This window comes from Triturus cristatus, chromosome 2_1 (assembly GCF_964204655.1).
Source record: "Triturus cristatus chromosome 2_1, aTriCri1.1, whole genome shotgun sequence".
In the NCBI taxonomy this organism is placed as follows: domain Eukaryota; kingdom Metazoa; phylum Chordata; class Amphibia; order Caudata; family Salamandridae; genus Triturus; species Triturus cristatus.
Window position 1 is genome coordinate 358,172,323 of NC_140581.1, and position 22,223 is coordinate 358,194,545.

The 22,223-nt window shown below is 48.0% G+C and overlaps 1 protein-coding gene across 1 annotated transcript in view; it reads right to left on the reverse strand.

The window, feature by feature from the left end:
- LOC146864194 (chondroitin sulfate proteoglycan 4-like) overlaps positions 1-22,223 on the reverse strand; it is a 432,950-nt gene that overhangs the window by 347,573 nt on the left and 63,154 nt on the right. The window contains exon 2 of the mRNA XM_085631285.1: positions 20,929-21,092. Coding sequence (XP_085487411.1) covers positions 20,929-21,092 — 164 coding nt within the window. The remainder of the gene's footprint in view (positions 1-20,928; positions 21,093-22,223) is intronic.

Consider the following 22,223-nt stretch of genomic DNA (forward strand, 5'->3'; position numbering starts at 1 on the left):
CCTGCTTGTTCAGGTAGAACATGGTTGTTGTGTTGTCGGTCTGGACCAAGACCGAAGTGGACTCGAGTGCCGGTAGGAAAGCTTTGAGAGCAAGGTGGACTGCTCGGAGCTCCAGCATATTGATGTGGTAGGTCTGTTCTTTCGCCGACCACCGCCCTTGTATCTGAAGGCACCCCATGTGTGCCCCCCAGCCTTGCAGAGATGCGTCTGTCACCACCGATTGCACCGGAAGTGGCTGGTGAAAAGGGACTCCCACCATCAGATTCCGCTGCTGCGTCCACCATGTGAGCGAGGATCTCGCCGTCTGGGAGAGACATATCCGATCTTCCCAGTGACCTGTTGCCTGATCCCACTGGTCCTCCAGAGTTTGTTGCAAAGGCCGCATCTGCAGCCTTGCGTTGGGGATAAGAAAGATGCAGGATGCCATGGATCCCAGCAGGGATGCCACCTGTCAAACCGACGGTTTCTGTACCTGGAGCAGGAGGCCGCACTTTCGTTTCATTGAGGACAGTCTCTCCTCCGAAGGATACGCTCTTCCCACGCTTGTGTGCAGAACGGAGCCAAGGTAGTGAATGGTTTGGGTGGGCTGCTGCACCGACTTCTCCATGTTGACATGAAGGCCGAGATCGTGCAACTGTTGAAGACATATCTGGAAGTCGCGCTTGACCTACAGCTGGAATGGACCTTTTAGCAGCCAGTCGTCCAAGTAAGGATAGACGAAGAGACCTCTTCTGTGGAGGGCAGCCGCGACCACTGCCATGCATTTGGTGAAGACTCGCGGAGCCGACTTGAGACCAAAGGGCAGGACCTTGTATTGATAATGCTTGCGGCCGACCACAAACCGCAGGTACCAGCGATGACGTTTTGCTATGGAAATATGGAAGTACGCATCTTGGAGGTCCACTGAACACATCCAATCCCCCACTTGCAGATGTGGACATATCTGATGAAGTGCCAACATGCGAAACTTCTCCTTGAGTACGACTTTGTTCAGGAGGCGAAGGTCCAGAATTGGCTGAAATTTGTGCTCCTGATCTTTTTTGGGGACCAGAAAGTACCGTGAGTATACTCCCTTGCCAATTTGAGACGGAGGAACCCTTTCTATAGCCTGTTTTTGGAGAAGGGTCCTCACCTCCTTTCGGAGCAGAAGTAATTGATGATGACTTGACTTTTTTGGTGGAATGTCTTTTGGGAGCGCACGGAAACGTAGCGCATATCCATTGCGCAGTATATTCAGCACCCAGCGATCTTTTGTGATGCTGACCCACTCTGCCAGATGTTGTGAAGCACTTCCTCCCACTGGAGTGGGCAACGGCGGCAGAGGAAGCCACTGCTCATGACTTTCCGCCAGCCTTTGCTGTGGTAGAGGACTGCTGCTGGTGTCCTCCTCTACCTCTGCCGGCCTTTCCTCCTCGAAACTGCGATATTCCCCGCGCTTTGCTCTGGGTCCACTGAGGGGTTTGAACCCTCTGTTGAGACCCTTTGCGTTGGTTGGGTCGGAAGCGGCGTCGAAATTCTTTCTTCTTCTCCAGCCCAACCGCCTTGAGAGTGTCCAGCTCAGTTTTCATGCGGGTCATTTCCTCATCCGCATGCGTGCCGAACAGAGAAGAGCCAGAGAATGGGAGGTTTAATATTCTCTTTTGAGCATCTGGCTTCAGCCCGGTCAGTTTCAACCAGGACGATCTTCTGGCGCACACCCCATGCGCGTACGATTGAGCTGCCAGTACTGCCCCTTCCGCTGCCATGCTGATCGACTGATTAGCCACCAGAGATCCCTCCGTGATTATTTCATCGAAGTCTTTCTGGTCCTCTTTTGGAAGCTTCGCTTTAAAACGGTCCAAAGAGTCCCAGAGGGCCCTATCGTAGCGGCCCAGGAGCGCCGCCGCGCTGGAGACCTTCAGGGATGCAGCCGCTGACGTACAAGCTTGGCGACCCCATGAGTCCTGAGATCTACTCTCTTTGTCAGGAGGGACAGAGGAAGATGCCGATACTGCGCGAGTCTTCCTCGCTGCTGCTACTATCACAGAGTCCGCCGGAGGGTCCGACTTGACAAACACCGGATCAGAGGCAGCCGGCTTATACTTTTTTTGGATGCGAGCAGGCACTGCCTTGATGGTCGAAGGCGTCAAAAATGTGTCCATAACAGGCTCGAGGATCCCCGGAACTAAGGGAAGCAGAGGGCGAGACGCTGACTTCTGGTGAAGAGTCTCAAAAATCAAAGTTGTTGTGACCTGAGGGACTGACATTTGAATGTTAAGTTTCTGAGCGCCTCTTTGCAGGACCTCATGATACGTATTGATATCATCAATCGGCGAGACCCTGGATACCGGGCTGTCCGAAAGTGTGGGGGAGTAATCCCGCCTCGAGGACCGGGTGGATGAAGTCGAGGTAGTAGACGGGCTTCTCCTACTCCGCCAATGATCCCGGGATGTCTCAGCACGATCCTCTCGACCCCTGGATCTCCCAGCACGCTCATCTCACCTGGGGGAGCGCGATCTAGAGTGCTGTCTCACCGGTGACCTCTCGCGTGCTCGTCTAGGCGGACTCACCCGGTCCACTTCTTCCACCAGCCTCTGGAGAGGAGACCTATGGTGCAGACCGGCATATTCTCGCATTCTCCTAGTCGCCCCTGAATCCCGCCAGTGATGCACGGGTCGCAGCCATTCTGGCGACAGCTGAACCGCCAAAGTGGTCTCATGTGGTCTTGAAGGAGACCTACGGGACCGTCCAGTATCCTTGGGACGGCTTTGTGGAGCCACAGACCTCGGAGAAGCCCTCCTGGACGAGTGGGAGGATGAATGACGCGAAGCTGACTCAGTTACCAGTACCACGGAGTCCCCAGACCTCACCGAGGCTTGTCGCGACGTCGAGCGTATTCTCGACGTCGATCTGTGCACTTGCCGGGCCTCTCGTCTGCTCGACGTCGAACGCCTTGACGGTGGAGATCTGTGCCGATGAGAGGTAGGCGAAGAATGGTGCCTCGACGTCGAACGGCGATGCAAAGCCGACGACGGAGGGACCCTCTCTCTCGACGACGAACGCCGAGTAGACGACGGCGGAGCGGTGTCCATTCTCGACGCCGACAGTCTGTGCGACGACGGCTGAGGGGTAGTTCTCGCCCTCGAAGCCGAACGCCGTCGAGACGATGACGGAGACCTCAACCTCGACGACGATCGTCGCCTGGTTGACGACGGCGGTGGAGTCTTCTTCGCTCTCGACGTCGACCGCTGATGGAACTGCGACGACGGGAGAGAGGCCGCCCTCGACGACGGAGGGGTGATACCCCTCGACGCCGAGCGTCGCCTGGTTGACGTCGGCGGAGGGGTCTTATCTCTCGACGCCGAGCGTCGCCTGGTTGACGCCGGCGGAGGGGTCTTATCTCTCGATGCCGAGCGTCGCCTGGTTGACGCCGGCAGAGGGGCTTGTCTCTGGACGCCGATCGTCGCCGGGTTGACGATGGCGGACGACTCTTCGACGTCGATGACGTACCCCTTCTCGACGGCGAGCCCGCTGTCGAGGGTCTTTTTGAGGAGGTATGTCCCATCTGAAGGTCTTTTCTCAGCGCCGAGCCCGACGCTGAAGGAGAAGGACGCAGGGACTTACTTCTAGAAGGCGTCCTGGACCTCTTGGAACCCCTCTTGACCGGAGATCTTCCTCTAGATGGATTTGCTAGGCCATATATGCGAATTCTTTCCCTGTCCTTCAAAGTTCGTTTGGACAGGGTCTGGCAGCGAGGACAGGTCTTAGGATCATGGTCCTCCGGCAAACATAGGATACAGACCCTATGGGAATCAGTCTTGGCCTTCTTTTTGCCACAAGAAGGGCAAGGGTCAAAAAGAGATGGCATTTTTGGTATTAAAAAATGCCTAAATCTGTCAAAAAAAAGACAGCTTCTTACTTGAACAGATAGAAAACGTCGAAGTAAGGTATAAATACTTGTTAAAAGTGAAATGATTTTCTGAAGAAATCAGAAAAAAGTGGAGCTGTGTTGCCAGGATCCTTCCAGAAGGAGCCGGAAAGAACAACTGAGCTAACTGCCACCCCTGAGGCATGATGGGAAGCTGGGGGGGTTAGGTGTGCCTTAAAGGCACGGTGTCAGTTTATTGCTATGCAGCTACAGGTTAGCTTTTCAGTCTTGTTAGACTGGGTATTTGCAATGCAGCCTGGGAGCTTACTATGCTTTCAGTGGTGTATGAGAATTTCTACTGTATACTGCTCATTAAAACAGTTTCTAAACAATTTTTTATGGTTGTTTCTCCTGTTTCTAATGCATGTTTTATGTGTTTAGTGGAAATTCCTTACAGCATGTTTCAGCTCTGATGTTGGTTAGGCTGCAATTGCTTGTTTTTATATATAATTCACTTAAAAAACCATAGGTTTCACACAGGTTTTAGTTAGGTGGACATTTCACTCGTAAAAAACCAATGAAATTCCCCCGTTATAGTTAGTTCAGATAACTATAACTCGCGCGCCCGCAATCCACTGCTCATGACGTCACATATTACATCACTCATGACATGGTCAGTGGCATCACTCATGACATCATCCTTGTGATAGTGTGGCGGTCGCGCGAGTTATAGTTATCTGAACTAACTAGAACGGGGGAATTTCATTGGTTTTTTACGAGTGAAATGTCCACCTAACTATAACCTGTGTGAAACCTATGGTTTTTTAAGTGAATTTACAAGGTTTTTTAAATGCTAATTCCTAACTAGAATGTGTGTGAATCCTATGGTTTTTTAAGTGAATTTGTACGTGTTTTTAAATGCTAAGTTATGTATTTATTATTATATATATTTTTTTTAAAGGTTTTTCACCGTGCGCACGCTTTGGGCGCACGGTGCGCTTCGCGCTCCGTGCGCGCGCGTTGGGCACACGGTGCGCTGCGCGCACTGTGCACCGTGCGCGCACCCCGAGATTTTTGTAAAAAAAAAAAAAAAGAATTTATTTCACCCATGGGGGTCCTTCTGTGACCCCCTGACAAAGGCTAGGGGGTCAGGAACTCTCTTCCCTGTCCCCTTTTCACGTTTTCCACCTTTTTTCCCCCTTTCCTTTTCAGTGCAAGAGACAAAATGGCGGCCGACACTTCCCGATTTCGACCGATTCGAATGTTGACTGACATCGAACAACCAATCAGAATTTCGCTCGCGCACGGTGCGCGCGTATAGATATTTATATGCTTTTAAATGCTATTTTCTCAGGAAATACTGAATAGATTGACACCAGACCTGCAAAAGGCACTTCCCTGACCTGAGGACTACCCCTTTGCCAAATTTCAAGTAATTCTGTTCAGCCGTTCGGGCTGTACCTTCGACTAAAGGTCCTATGGAAAAATGCATGTGGAAAACGCGTTTTGGGACCCCCCTTTTTTCTCGGCCCCCGGTTGACGAATCACCCCGAGACTTTCAGGGTAGGAGCTGAGCGGAGCGCCCCATTAGTTTTGAAAATTTCGCGAAGATTCGTCAACCGGTGCCAAAGTTATTCAAAATAGAATTTTTAGATTTCCTATGGAAACACGGTCCTAACTATAACTATCTACTGGCGACCGCCAGTAGATAATATATGGATATTTATATGTGGGGCACATATAATATAGTGTTTCCGGGGTCCCGCGCATGGGCGGGAATATTCTAATGCTTATGACTATTGATGAGGATCCCCTGGAAGAGAACATCCAGAAACAGATTTGCCCATGAAGAGAGTACACCACCTGCCGTGCATTACCATCCTCCAGCGCTCCAGATTTGAATGTAGAGGTAGCTGGACATATCTTGCTGCCACTACACTATCGTCCCACCCAGCTGGAGTACAAGGTCGGTTGCCCCAGCCAGCAGGGGGAAGAGGCAAGACGTGCCCCAGCTGACGCGTGGGCCCGAGACAGCAGTAAATGAGGTGAACAGATGCTCAATCGTAGGCAGAGGCTCAAAGACGTCTCTCACGTAAATGAGAATGTCATCGGTATAGAGTAAGACAGGATGTACACAGTCTCCCAACAGAATATCCCAGTTGCATCCTCGGGCCTGCAGCTTGTGTGCAAGGGGCTCCAAGGCCAAGAAGAAAAGAGGTGGAGAAAACGGATAGCCCTGGCGGATGCCCCCACCGGTGTGTTTGGCTCAGAGATATTCCTGACAGGCTTGAGCCTAGTAAGTGGGGCAGTGTACAGGAGCTTGATGAGTCCAAGCATTTAAGGACCCAGAACGAATTTGGACAGGACGGCGAAAAGATACCTGCCAAGGAGTCGAAGGTCTTCTCCAGGTCCAATACAAGGCAGCACGATTGTGGCCAGTAACCTGGTGCCTTCCACAGGACCCTGCAGGAATGGTGGAGGTTTAGGGATGTCTTATGGCCCGGGATGAAGCCATTTTGTTGACCAGCTGCGGGATCAATGGGGCCAGACTACTCGCCAGTATTTTTCCAAGGATTTTCTTGTCTGCATTGAGCATTGCTAAGGGTCTGTAGGGACCAAGGCTGGTTGCGGCCTGGTTTAGGAATGGAAACTATCATCCCCGGAGAGACTGCAGAAGACAAGAGCTCGAGAGTGCTTCGCTGTATAGGGATTGAAGGCAGGAGACCAGGAGTGTGGCATATGTTTAATAAAACTCCTGGGAAAACCCATCAGGGCCCGGAGTTTTTCTCCAATGCCAGTGATCAAGTGGCTTTTCAGATCTCAAATGGAGTGATTGCCGTGTGGAGTTCCAGCGCTAGGTCAGGAGGAATCTGTGGCAGTTCCACGACTGATAGGAAGGCCTCGGCAGCCGATTTAATGATTCCCGGCGCTGAAGTGTAAAGGCAGTCATAAAATTTGGTGAAGACTGTATGTATTTCATGCTGCGTGTGCAGTGTTGTGGCTTAGGGCATGGTGCGGGATAGGTTGGGGTGTAACAGAGTGAGTCTGGATGGAGTGTGTCAGAGTAATTGAGGCAGCGCATGCGATCTAGCAAAGCTGTGTGTTCCCGTCTCGCCTTCAGGAGCAGACGGCCTTCCCCAGCTGAGGTGACAGCTAGCCACTCAAGGCAGAGAAGATCTTGACCCACTCGCGCAATGTCCCGGCCCAGTTGCTTCCTGGTGCCCGTGACTGCGCTCACACAGTGGCCCCTGACAGTGACTTTCAATGTGTCCCATTCTATTAGATGGGACAACGCCGTGTCAGAGCTTGCTTCAAAGAACTTGAGGCAGGAGACATTGAAGGTCACAGGGAGCATCGCGTCCTCTAGGGTCTCAGGGCCAAGGCGCATAGTCGGTAAGGGATGGGAGCATTGTCTCAACATAGCGGACATATTGAGAGGCTTGTGGTTAGAATGCGCCCTCCCCAGGTAATCAGTGTGCGTCACGAGCGCGAACAGGTCGGTGGAGCAGACAATGCAGTCAAGCCGCACATGGAGGTCATGAGGGTGGGAGTAACAAGGAGTACACTCTGTCTTCCACACAGCGTTGCTGCCATATATCTACCAGCGCCAAAAGGTGTAGCCAGGTAATCAAATGTTTACATTCTAATTTGTGTGGGAGACTGAGGGAGCGGGGAAGAAGTTGTTTCCGGTAGTGGGTCAAGAACACTGTTAAAATCTCCGCCCAATAGCCAGGGAATATTTCCACATCATGTCAGGACCCCTGAGAACCCATCAAGGAAAGCAGGTTGGTCAGTGTTCGGAGAATATATCTCTCTGAGAAACAAACCATACCCCTCAAGTGTGCCCTCCACAAAGAGGTAGCGACCGTGGTGGTCAACCTCTGTGTCAGTGGCCACAACGGGAACTCCGCCCTGATCCACATTATGACCACGCATGGCAATCTGTAGTCAGGATGGGGAGAGAAGGTAAGCGGCATTCTCTGCGCAGCAGCAGGGAGTGTGCTTCTGGAGGAAAAGGGGGAGGAGACTGCAACACCCCAGATAAGGCTTATAGTGCACAGGGGAGGGTGACGCATGGGGGCCAGACGCCGCATGAAGAGAAGACGAAAATCAATAGGCATGCAGAGAGTTCACAGAATATTGTCCATCGTCTGTGGGGTAACTGCTGGCTGTGTGGGCGAGCTATGAGTGAGTGAGAAGATTAACAACAAGGTGTTGTCTCTCCTGGAGGAGCGCTTGGGGTGGCGTCAGAGACTGTATCACAGTTGGCAGTGTGGATAGATGCCGCCACCTCCAAAGCTAGTTATCGCTCATGAATCACCTGTTCCAAGTCAGGAGGAACAGGTGATTGTCACTGGAGGGAGGCCCAATGGCAGACTTGTGTCCGCCGGCCCATCTGAGGAGCGGTGGCCCAATCCAATGCAGGTGGTGGGGAGGCAACGTCACCACTGCATATCTCTCTGCCCAGTCCCAGGCAGCTGATGGTTCAGTGAAGCAGTAGGATTTCCCGTCGGAGATCACCCATAAGCGTGATGGCAAAAGCAAAGCGTACTAGAGGTGGAGCTCTTGCAGCTTGGGTTTGACATGCAGTAAAGTGGCTCTTTGACCGTGCACCACTAGTGTGTAGTCTGGGAGTAGTAACATGTAGTGATTGTCCGCTATAAGGGGGCCCGAGTGGCACAGAGAATAATGTCTCTATCGCTGAAGAGCAGGAGTTTAAGAACCATTGGGTGTGAAGGGTACCCGGGGGCGGTGGGATGTCACGAGCAGGTCAGTCAGTCCTTCATAGAAGACCCTTGACATGCAGGTTGATCCTGCGCAAACCAGTCTCTGCATCATCGTGACTCTGGTCAGTGGTGACGTTGAGTGTCACTCATAGTTGTTGAAATGTCACTCATAATTACACTGAAATTCTGATAATGTCACACTTAGCAATCTGAAACCTTGGCAGCTATGGGTAATAGGAGAGCCAGGGGGCACCAGGGCAGAGGTCTGTCCAGGGCACGGTCTGAAGAGTCAACCACGTGTGGGGGTCTTGGTGCAGGGCCCTCTCCCTGATCCATAGCACAGCGGCTCCCGGCTGCCACTCATCATCACCAGTTGTTCCGTGTAAATTGATTGCAGCATTATCAGGCACCACCAGTTCCCTTCGCCGGCCCTGCTGTTAAGAACTCTCTTTGGGGGCTCCCCTCTGGCATTGCGCCTCATCTGGGGTACAGGCTGTGTGGTATGGGATGCAGACCGCATGGAAGGATCCCGTCGCAGGGCCCTCCCACAGGTTGTGGACCAGTAGTGATAGGCTGTCGCTCCATCGGTTGCTCGGATTGCCAATCACGGAAGAAGTATGCTCCACTGTGCCTCTTCCGTCATGTGTAGTGGTCAGGGGAGGTGAATAGTTGCTGCAGCCACCATTTGCTCTCAGATATAGAGGCCCCTGCCTGGGAGTATTAAAGAATCAAGCTCGCCATCTTTGCCCTCCAGGCTTGAACCCCTTTTAGCTATTTCATCACATGTCAGACATACAAGAGGCCCCAGGGCCACAAAATAAAGGGAATGTTACACAGCCCCACTGTTACATAGTCAGATGCATAATCTATCTCCTCAACAACATCGGCAGCCACAAATGGGTAACTCTTGCTACCAGCAACACTAGGAAGTGATCCTAAGGAACTCAGTAGCTATGTCTGCTGAACGACAAGGATATGTGGAGGTAGTAAGCGACAACATATAACCAACCACGCTGCCAAAGCTACTAGCACAGCGCATCAAAGGCAGGAAGAAAGTTGGCCATACGTTCAAGCTTTCAGGGTAAAGGTGCACATCACACAGCAAGAAGAGGTAAGAAAGACGATAGATAGAGGTAAAGGAGACAAGGAAAAGAAGGGAGAGTCTGTTCAAGAGGGATAGGGTGAGAAAGAGAGTGACAAAGTGTGTGTCTGTCAAGGTCTAAGCACCAAATTAAAATGATAACATTGTGGAATAGGTCTTGTTTGAAAGAACCATGTGAAATAATCCACCAGAGTCGCTGTAGAGATGTGGGGGCATATACTGTAGGCCAGTGTGACTAATGCCTCGGTTACAAATGCAGGGATTTTCCTGGTTCTGGAGAAATTGTACCCTCATTAGCACTACAGATTGTCCCTTGGGAAGAATTGGTGCCTTCACTGTAGAATCTGAATGGCAAGGAATTGCACAGAAAAATCTGCACCAGCTGAGAGATTTAAGAGACATTACAGAATCCTATTATACATTTCCACCAATGTAAGAAACATTAATGTGCCTGCTACTAAGATCTGCGTGAAACATGTAGATCACAGATATAAATCTGTACAGATTTGTGAACTACCTGCAGGTTGAAAGTTCGAATCCCAGCAAGATGGCTCAATGAGTAAATGTGCATGCTGTTTATATCTGTGCAAATTCAGTATCAGCATGAGAAATTACAGGTGCAACTCTGCTGATCCTCTGACTTGTTTTGGCTCAGGACACTTTGGGGCAAGCAGAGTTAGAAAATATATACAACACTATAGAAGCAATAATAAATCAAATATGTTCCACAACACCATCATGCCGACATGCGGTCCTCCCTTTCTCACGCCTAGCTTGGGAGAGACACCGCAAAGAAGAACAGTCGATGACTGGTCCAATTACAGAAGAGGGGAGCAGAAAGATGTAATCTATACAAAGTGAAGAAAATGAAGATGGCTTGCTGCAGGGGAGAAATATTGGTGGGATATGTGAGAATGTGTGTGGCTCCCTGTGGGAAGTGTAAGCTGATGGGCGGGGCCTGCAGTAAAATCTCAATCAGGAGCTCTAGCCAGGTGGCATAAGGAGAAGAGAAACATCAATAGCTGGCGATCGGGGAGGGTAATGTGTTGAGAGTAAAGTGAAGAGGACAAAATACAGTTGATTGGCAGTAGAGGATAGATGAGCACACACATGTAGGTGGCTCCCTGAAGGTGTGTAGTAAAATTACTTTGACCCACAAAGTCAGCTACCTGCTAAAATCGACCCCTCTCCCCACATTCATGCAACTTACGTGCTACAGGCCTTGAAAAATCATAATGAAAAAGTTACTAGACCTGCAGGTCGAGAGCCTTGAAAAATCTATTTGACCTAACTGTAATGCACTTGACCCATAAACTGGTTTCAAATTGTGTGATCCTAGGCAAATATATTTTTTTTCACCAAGTAGACTTTTTCTTTAATTATTTTGTATGAGAGCACCTTCAAATATGTGAGCTCAGCATGTCTGCTGTGTAAAAACTCTTTTGTTTTATTTAATATATTAAAATTTTGCTCCATGTATAATAAAAATCAAGGATGCATATGGGTACATACGACCGCTGACTCACCTCTTAGTTCATTAATAGCATTGTCATCAGAGTGGGGGCAGGAATATTTCTCAGTTCATGTTTAAAAAGTCTAATTTTTAATAAATATATTACTCAAGCATGAGGTGGTAGCACAGTGTCCTTTACAGAGCGCACTGCTCTTTACAGATAGCATGCTTCCATTGAAATGGCCTCTGACATGTAGTTTTACTGATACAGCTGTATAGCGTACTAACAATCAGTGGAAATTGGCTTCAACAAACATTTAGCATCAACAAAAAAAGAGTTTTGATTTGTTTTGATCCTATTAAAATATTTGTTTCCATCAACACTTCAACATTTTAAGAAAGTACTATCCAAACTACTGATTTATATTTTGAAATATTTGTACAGTTCATTTACAAGCTCTTTTAATGTTGTGTTAGAAAAGATAACATTCAACAGCCTTTCATTTTACACTGCCTGTACCCTAGAACGATTGACAAACAGTTACATTTACCTTTCTTTCTCTGAATGCAAAGTTAGAGGATTTTGTAAACACCAAACTCCAGGATAAAATAAGTAGTAAAGGGGGTTGTGGGGAGCTCTGTAGCCAAGTCTGACATTTTGTAGGATGATCTGAGAGGGGGAAACTTGTTTTTTGTCTTCAAGCTCACCAGGAATGCGCTGGGGTGGCGGATAACTCAAGAGCTCCATGATCTGGGGAATAGGTGGCACACAGCCTGAAAGAAGGCCCTGCATGTGAAGGAACTGCATGACCATGTGACAAAGCAGCTGCGAAGGAGAGTGATCCCTGAAGTGAGGGAGCCGGGTTTCAGGATCTGTTCTCCCCGCTGTGTGGTATAGACTGCAGTGGCTGGCCAGGGGCAGCTCTCCAAGGTATGGCAGAAGACAGATTAGTGCCCGGCAGGCAGTGCTCTTGGCCAGTAGCTCTGATATCAGTGGAATGGCCCGCGGAGTATCAATGAGTGCATCAGCTTGCTCCCTCCACTACCCCCCCACCCGAGGGCTATGCCGCCTTACTTATCTGGACATGAAAAACCTTTCATCTCCCTGCACCCTTTCCCATTCCACAGACACAGCCGCGCAATTGTCAGCGGACTGGAGGTCCAGTAACCAGTTTTTGCCATCTGCTTGCCTCCATGACACGCCTCCGCCACCATCTACCCCTTGCCAGCGCAATTACAGCAACTGTCTTGAAGACCCAAGGTGGCACATCGCAAGTGCTCAAGTCCTTGTGGGATCTACTCTACTTGAGGGGGGACTGCCCAGCATGGGCGCTGCAAGGTGGTCTGACTGTCGCCCCCCTCTCCCCTGCTGTGGGCAAAAGAGCTCCTTATGGGTATCCTACCTCAGCTGCACTGATCTGAAGCCACCAAAGGAGCCTTCCTGAGCCGTGAAAGCAAATATATCGTGGGATAGGAACTTAGCACCACCACATGACCTTTCTGGATCTCGGAAACCATACTTGCAGGGGTTCATGCCAGCCTGCATGCCGCGCTGGGTGCGCAGTCCACATACTTCTGCCATCTGGCAGGCTGAACCATACCGGACTGGTTATAGTGGACCTCATGGCTGGGAATCACCACTGTAGTTTCACAGACCACAAATGCGAAAGATGGGGGTCTGGTTTACTGATACACCCCTTTCGCCCCAATGCTCTGCGAGCAGTAGTTTAAGGAAAAGTAAAATGATAATAACCAGCGTTATCATTTTAATTTTCTGATTCCTGATGTGGGAGGGGCCGGACCGCCAGGGCAGGAGCAAGGAGGAGGAGTGGTTGCTCCACTCTAAAGTGCACATAACTGTTTGGTCGGCCCTCTTGGGCCGACCATAAAAGTCATGCACACTTTGCATGTTCTGCACCCAGGCACATGCCCAGGCCCCCATTTCCCGTCTGCGCACCGAATCACGACGCTCAGACCAATCACAATGCTGCTTTGCAGAATTGTGATTGGCTAGGGGAGTCAGGAGCCTGGGTGCTTCCTGGTTCCTGCTTTCCAGGAGCAAAAGGAGCGGCCGCGAGCAGACTGAGAGGCGGTGGTCTGCTGGCCTGAAGGTAAGTGTTGTATTTTTTATTATTTTAATTTTCACCCCCCCCAGCCACCACCGCTAAATGGCGTCCACCATTGCTCGATGGTCCCCCCCACTTGAACACAAACGTTCCTGAAACAGGCACCGATAAAGATAAACTGGGCGGTATACTTGAGGCAATCAAAGGCTCTTGCATGATACTTGAATACGAAGTAGACATGGTGGCTGCTGACCTCACTCTACTTCCCGACAAGCAGCACAAGCTCAAAGGCAAGGTCCATGCCAACAAAACTCTAACCACTCTGGCTCTACAAGTGAAGCCCAAAACCGAACAAATGCAAACAATGATGGGAAGAATTAGTATTCTGGAGGACCATGCCGAGGGCCGTTCCAGACGCATTAACATATGCATAGTTGGTGTCCCTGAAGACATGGTAGGCACGAACCACACGAAATACAAGAAACACTGGCTGCAAACCTCCCTCTCACCAATGAGCCTATCCACTTGGTTTGTGGTTAAACAAGCCCGCAGGGTGCCGGAGCAATATATGTCCCAGTTATGTGTTACTACAGGCCTCCCTCTCCGCGCCCCGTCACACAGTAGACAATTCCAAAGTTCTGATTTTCTTGGATTTCATCCAAGCGGTGCAACGACATACAGCCACCTTCAGTACTATTAAACAAGGACAACATGAACTGGGCCTCAATATTCATTGATGTTCCCGGCCAGGCTGAAAATTATAACATCAGTGCAGACGTTTCTTTTTCCGAAACTGAGGAAGCTTGGGCCTAAATTAATCAATACCAGGAGGCCCCAGACGCCTGCTCAAACAAGGCCTGAAAAGGATGGTTCTTTGTCAAACCTAGACAGCACCGTCAAAAACATCACCAACAGGGGGCCCGGCTAAACACGCCACCCTCCCATGATCAAGCCTCAGAGGGTATGAGGTCGGAGATCCTCACTGCAGCAGCCCTGAGAGAAGGGAGTTGTCCCCAGAGTTTGAGTGCCTCCGAAGATAGCGCTGCTGATACAGATGCTAGTATGGACTGGGACTGCTTTCCAAGCGCAACGCCGCAAACAGCCAATGAACTTATCTGACTGCACTGGTCCTAAGTTCACCACTCAGATGTTCAGTTGCTTCCCTCGCAGGGGCCCTGGGTCACCACAGGGATCAACAGCAAAGCCCTCCTTCCCTTTGAGACATGCCCCTGCGAGGTGAAGGGTAAAACTGATTTCAATCCTATGGTTGGGTTTCTCTCCTCAGTGGCCAAACCCTGTTGGCAGGTGACATACTCTGAGAAGCTAGTAGGGCTTGTGACGGAACTCCTTGAAATTCATGACAGCTCACTACACAGAACACAGCACCTCCCCACAGCGCATGTGCCTGAAATTCCTATGTCATACCCCATTTGCATGTTCCACAGTTATTTTGCCTATGGGGTTATGTTTAATTGGCCTACACGAATTTGGGGCAGGGAGTTCATATTTCAATGATACTCTTACTTGCGTACGCAACCTTACGAGCGCTAATAGGGCCTCCTGCACTTATCTTTTGCTGCCAGGGCAGGCGAGATGACATTAACAGGCACTACCTAGGATGGGTCCAGTAGGCACATACGTTTTCATCACACAGAATATAAAAGGGAAGGGGAATGCGACCAAGCAAAATAAAACCCACACTCAAGAGGTGACGTATCAACATAGCATTCCTCCAGGAGTCTCACTTAATTAGACTGAGGGTGCAAAAGTCAAAAGTAAATGGAAAGGTCAAGTCTACTACACAAGCTTCTCATCTTATGATAGAGGTGCAGCAATTTGGATGAGCCCTGGTATGCCATTCGTGGTAAAAGATTCTTGTGTAGATGCCAAAGGGTATTAAGTCTTACTCCAGGGCCGCCTGGATGGTCTGCTACTGGGGTTTGGTAGCCTACACTTCCTCAACATCGAGGTGGCCCCTTTTTAGATCGAGCCTGTAACAGCGCATGCGCTGTTCTGGCGAAGACTTATTGTAAGGGCTTTCCGAAATCCACCACACGCTCGCGCGTGTGCTAGTAATTGTGGGCCAGACTATTGGCCTTTGCGTGCGTCTTTTTAACAAAGACAGCACGCAATTGGCCAAAGCCTCTTTTTGTCCCACCCATGTGTATGCCCACGGCCCAATGCTTGCGGTTACGCAAAGCAGCAGCATATGTTTCCAATTATCGAGCCCTGGTGCTCACTCTTGCGCGCACCATTCTCGGGCTTGTGTTACTGTGCTAACCCTCTAGCTGCTGCTTCTTCTTGCGACAGGGGTGTAAATCTTCCCTGCTTCTGCCCTTCCAGCACCCTCCCACACAAACTGACGTTTTCCTTGTTGCTTTCACCATCGCTGCTTTCGCCCTCCCACCACCCTCCCCGACACACCGCTTAACAAAATGCAAATTAATTAGTAGCAAGAACGCGCTCTATGGTGGCAATAGCAGCAGGGTGTCAAAGGACAGATATGATGGCAGCCCACTTTGCCCCTTTCTTAAAACTCTGTGTGGTGTTTGGCCACATTTCGCAAACAATGCAACTGTCTCAGCCACCACAGTTCAAATCATTTCACACCAAAATGCAATATCTGTGCAGTGCTGTAACCTAGCCGACATTCTCAAAACACAGCCCCCTCTCTGACAGTGGAGCTCAAGGCGCTGCTAAGTAAGTCTGCTTTATTTAAATACTTCTGAGAAGTAGCCAAATGTCACATGCGCACAACCTAACTGTTGCATTTTCATGGAAACACGCAGCCGTCACAGTACATTAAAAAAAAAGAAAATTCCGTGGATCTGCAAACATCCACATTCACGTTTTGAACCAAACAGCTTGCCCTCTACGGATTACTTCCTTATTGCACCGTTGACTTGTTTCTTTAACTCTTCAGTGTCACACAGGGGCTTCGCGGCACTAGCTGCACTGCACCATGTGTAAGCTCTATCAGCTGCAGTTGAACCATTGTGGTGTCCATCAAACGGGGTGTCTGGGGAGCACATAAATCCTCTTTTCATTCATCTTTTACACTCTTTTCCTACCTTGTTTTTTTTTACTGTAATCGTTTATGCGCTAAACTCACTTATATGTATTCTCCTTACATTTTCAGTTTTTTGTTCATGTGTTTTGGGCTCCGATATTTTCTACTGTCATAAAAGTGCATTACTTTTTCGAAGTTCTTTGCCTCTGTCTGCAGCGCGAAGTTACTCCCTCCCATTATTTTCTCTACAGCGGCCTGAGTACTACTTTATGAAGGAAACAGGAAAGATTTGCATTCATCAATTAATAAATATCCTCCTTCTTTATTGCAGTAAGGGGTAATTCTGTTTTGCTTACCGTTTTAAAAACTGATGCAACATAAATAATCTGCTACTCAACTATCTCAACTATAACCGATTTCTAAAAACAAACTACAGAGCAAAGATACAAGTAGATACTTTAAAGGATTTGTTTGTGACGATGGCGCAGGTGCTGTCCACTGTTTTAACAAAGTACAATCTATATTAAAAAAAAATTATCCAGCCTCCTAATTCCCCCAAATTTCAAAGTGGCTCCTCATTTGGGAGCTAGTGCGCAAAATAAGAATGTTAGATAAATATGTAAAGCAGTAAATACGTGCAGTTGTGCATCACCCCTTTTGGTTTGTAGCTTGTCTGTTGTGATGAGCAGTTACTGCGGCGATTGTGAGAAACAAACCGCAACCCTCCTGGGTGTGTTTCATCATCTTAACTCCATACACCCATCTTAATCCGTGCCTCCAAGAACAAGCATTTGCAATGCAATAGGTCTCGCAATACTGAAAGTTTGAGCTATTGGTGTTGCAAATAATAATGCTCAAACTTTCACTAATGCGAGACCTATTGCATTGCAAATGCTTGTTCTAGATGACCTGACAAAAATATTAGCAGACTGGGAAAATGACCCGTGGGTGCGGCGGGTTCAATTTCAATTGTATGCTGGATGTGTACTGGGAGCACATACAGTATGCAACACGAAAGCTCTCGGGCTTGGCTGGCGCACTGATCCCTGCTCAACGCCTAGCGTGTTACAAATGTTGGTGCTCGGGAAAACTCCTATTATTCCTTAATGCATAAATTGCACGTCTGCTTAGATCAAGTAATATGCTTGACTAACCTCCAGTAGACCATCTAATGAACGGACTACCCTGGGAATACACTATTTGATTACTGTCCCTTAGTGGTGGGACTGCAATAGGGTACCATAACCTCACCCGTTTCTATCTCGAGATTTCAGCCAATGTGGCTGGAAGATCTGGTGTTTCGGGACAAATTCTTTTGTGAGATACCGGAGTATTTTCATCATAATACAGGCACAACTTCTTCCGTCCTCACTGACTGGGAAGCGTTTAAGGTATTTCTCAAGGGGGCTTGTATCTGCTCCACGATGAGTGTGTGGAAGACACTGGAGATTAAGCTTCAGAAGGCTAAGCGTCAGCTCTATACATTAGAAATTACACATAGCATGGACCCCTCTATGGGAGATGTAATGCTGTGTGAAAAACCCATGTGAACCTCCTAGAGCGTATTTGGTGTCTTGACTATGCAAAATACGCTGAGCTAAAGCATACTGAGGGAGACAGAGGGGGATAATTACTAGCTAGGCTTATCAAACCATCCCTGCTGGATCCCCTGCTCACGTCCGATATAAATTGGAGAGGGCTACTGGTCATTACCCAATAGGATATTAAAACAGCTTTTAAAACTTATTACACATGACTATACTCCCCAACCCAATCATCTGCCCTGTCTAAAGTAGTGGATGGAGCTCATTACAGGACCGCCTCTCCTTCACATCTTGAGAGAACAGAGGAGTGCCTTGGCGGAGCATCTCATAGCAGGAAATAAAGCAGGCTTTACGTTGACGTTTCAAGGGCAAGATGCTGGGATCGGATGGCTTACCCACAGACTTCTACACCACAGGAGACCCTCCTGGCTCTAAAATTGCAATCACTATATAACTCAGCCAGAATGGCCAGTAGTCTCCCTGCCACTACCAGCGAAGTGCTGGTCAGCTCAGTCTTGAAACCTGGGAGAGACCCTGCCACAAATTTTTCATATAGGCCACTGTCCATATTAAATACTGATTTTAAAATACTAAGTAAAATGCTAGCAGAAGGATTGCTCCAGCTACAAACTGTTCTAGATCATACTGATCAAAACAGGTTTATCCCCTCCAGAAACATGTCCTTGAGCCTGAGACGACTTTATCAAATTATGGAGCAGTACCCCATCTCTTGGCCCTATTCTGCCTGTATAGCTATACAAGGGGCCTTGAAACCATATGATCAGACTACATTTATTCTGTTCTGAACCAGTATGGTCTGGGACCTGACCTGATAGCCTGGATTAAATTGCTTTTATCTGTACCCACAGCAAGAGTGAGAACGGGGATAATCATTTTGGAGGCGAACAATATCGCCCAAGTAACCAGACAGGTTTGCCTGCTGTCTCCCATCCTTTTTGCTCTAGCTCTCGAGCCTCATGCAGCAAAACGTATGGTATTGGTTGACAAGCTAGGGGGTTGTATAAATGGAAAGAAGATTATTGTCTTCGTATATGCACACAATATGCTGCTCTACGTACAAGACATGGTCTCCAGTTTGATACAGATTGACAAGATGTTTACCCACTTCAAAGATAGGTCAAGACTGGCAGTTAGCTATATGAAATTATGTTCTTTCCCCTGTGCAAATTCTGACCCAAACTCCAAATTATCCGGGGGTAGTGGGGAATCACTTAAATGGAAGTTCCTCACCTTTAAATATTTAGGTATCAATATTTACCATGAAGCACAGGATACGCTGGAGGGTCAATTGATTTGGTCTACCAGAAGACGAAGAGTGGCGCTCAGTAAATTAAGGGTGTCAACTGAAAAGAGGGCCGGAGGGTATCTGACTTTTGAAATTATTACTTGGCAGCACAACTATGAGTGGCATGCTGGCTGTACGATAGACATTTGGGAAAGATAGGTCTAACCAGCCAGAAGATGGAGGAGGGTTCCGTCCAAGCACAGTTCTTCCCTGGCAACTATGACAACTTCTTCCAAAGTGTGTCATATTCAAGTCCCAAAAAGCACTATTCCTTTAAAATCCAAAATGGAGGAACTCTGTCCTGGAGGTAAGGATCTGGCTAGGCCAACCTACTGGCGTGGCTAAGTTTCCGCAACACTCCCATTCCAGCCCTTCTGCTGATTCAATTACTGGGGCTCCAGTCTGGCTGGGAGTGCAGGACGTGGGAGTGAGCCTGTATCCTGTCCTAACTGCAATTCCCTCTTTGAAGATCAGTTTGCTACCCAGCCCCCTTCCTGCCTTTTGCTCTGCAGCTTGCAGATCTCCAGCCACCAGATGTCCTCTGTCTCTATGCAGGCCCCTTCACACCGCATCAGAGCAGTTTGGCTCAGTCTGCCAAAGGCTGGTCAATCAGGAGGGACTGCTGGAACTTAACTTATTGTCTGTGATAGTTATAATAAATCTAATCTTGGCAAGTTTATGGATTTATTCTATCACTTTAATACTTTGAAGTATATTTTCAGCTGGCTTCTGTAAATATGAATACTTTATTACAGTATTCCCATGTTATCCTATGGAGCCATTGTGCTATAATGGGGAAAAACGCAATTGGCAGTTCTTTCCTCACTAGGGCATATAAAACATATTTTATAATGTCCCTGCTTAGAGTTACAAGGCACCCCACCCCGGGGCACCTAGGGAAGACCCTAGGGGTGACATATGTAAAACATAAGGTAGTTTGCGACTTTAAAAGAACCTTTAATTTCAAAGTCGAATTTGCATATAATGTCATTTTAAAAGCAGTCTGCAAAACAGGGCTGCCTTTAAAACGACAGCAGGCAACACAGCAATGCACAAGTACGAGCATTAAATCTGCTGGACCTCTAAACCTACATGCCCTACCATATACTAGGGGCTTATAGGTAGGTTGTCATACCAATTGTAATTACATCTAATTACTGCATACCTTTTATGCACAGCACTGGCCCTGGGTATAGTTAGCAGAGCCAGGGTACAAACAGAGTCAGTTACCACCAGAATCAACCAAAAAAGAGGGGTGATCATGGCAAAAAGGATTACTTTCTCGTAGTAGATGGGGAAATAGAAAACAGCTTCAGGCTGAAGGGATCATAGATCCCTAGCATGGCTAGAACCTCTGTTGGAGGCAGAGCTGGCTCACAAGTAAGGACTGGGACGAGCAGGACAGAGATGAGGGGGTAATATCCTATTGCACTCCTCAGATTGTTTGTAAAGCCCTACAATGTAAGAAATCTATTCCAAACGCAGGGGCAATCATACAGATGTATATATTTCAGCTGTTTTGTGAATAGGGCCTACAGTGAGCCGAGGGTCTGGTGTACCAAAAGATTTTCCAAATATGTGTCGATGGACAAAAGCATTGATACGTAAGGGACATAAATCTGTTGTCACAAGTCAATATGTAAGTTCAGCACATACATTATGGCTCCATTGTAAGCTCTTGACGCCGATGGGTGCCTTAAAATAGAGTCTGAGGTACAAAAAGCATTTTGTGTAATTACTACTCAGAGTAAAAAAGTTCGAATGCTGGTTTTAAAAAATGTCGGCTTCTTTCATTCTCGCATGTATACCGCACTGTGCCAGTGTTTCATAAATGCACACTTTAAGATGCTCACTTTCATCTCCAATTTAGTACCTGTACATATCCCGAATGCAGCTCCACCAAGCAGTAATCCTCTTGACCTGCTGCTAAAAATATGAATCCACTGGGCTTGCTGGTTCGGAACCGCAGCTGCAGCAGGGTTTTTGAAGACGACTCCACAAGTTTCAGATCCACATAGCTTTCACCATAAAAAGATGCTGTAATATTACAAAAACAGATAAGGCTAAATAAACAAAAACACGTGTAATAGAGGATTGGCAGATGTTCTCATGAATACTATGCAAACAAAAACATCTTTAGAGCCTTGCCAAAAGCAAATAGGCAAAGGAAGCCACAAATGTGTTTTATAAGAGGCAAAACTAGCCTGTTTCATCACTGGAGCAAGGATGTCCGAGGGCTACACACCACTTTGGTGGCTAAAAGCTTATATCAATCGATGCATACACTTTTATTTAAATACCATATAAATGGCCCGTTTCTATGAATAAATTCTGGAAACTGCACTGGCTAATTCACAAACTTTTCCAATAATAAGCCTAGAAATCAATTTGTGAATTCAGAAAAATGACTTTAGAGAAGCATTTCCACGAGTAATTGAACCTAGTTTGCTACTGCACAGGTACGCATGCCTTTCCCCATTCCTCCTCTGAGAAAAGAGTTTCTCCCGTCTTTCAAGTTATGGTTTTTCAGGTTGGGAACGGGCCAATAAAAATGTTGTGACTAGCAAAGATATGTTCGTGGGTGTTGTTCCCAAACATTCGGGCCATTCTCACCATGGAACGCACACTGAGTGCTTGGGTTCCTTTTCCATCCTTTCAAAAGCCATTACAACCCTTTCAGAACGGGACCCAATAATAGACTGATGGCATTAAACTCATCAAAACACTCCTTATGGTGCCTTCAGTATCAGACACAACATGCCACATGCTGCTTCGATGTTAGGAGACAATAAGATGGAATGATCTCTAAAATGTGTTGCAAAACTTGAGCAAGACAGCCAGATGAGTCATTCAAAACTGTACACCGTACTTTAGAGGAGTCCTTATTAGTATGTGTGCACTCTATAGTTGTAACACCATTTCCTGTTTTTTCTGCTGGTTCATCTCATCTCAGTCTGAAACCGACATCCCTTTTAGATATGTTCAAGGGCTGTCAGAAACGGTTCAAGGGCCTCAGGTCACAAATGAGGTCCTGGGCCTCAATTATGGTGACTGTGTTTGTTTATCTCTGGTGTTCTGGATCAGTCCAACTATAAACCATGAAAACAGAGCACCAAGAACACCCCTTTGGTACCGCGCTCTAAGGGTAATGGATTGAGCCACCAAAAG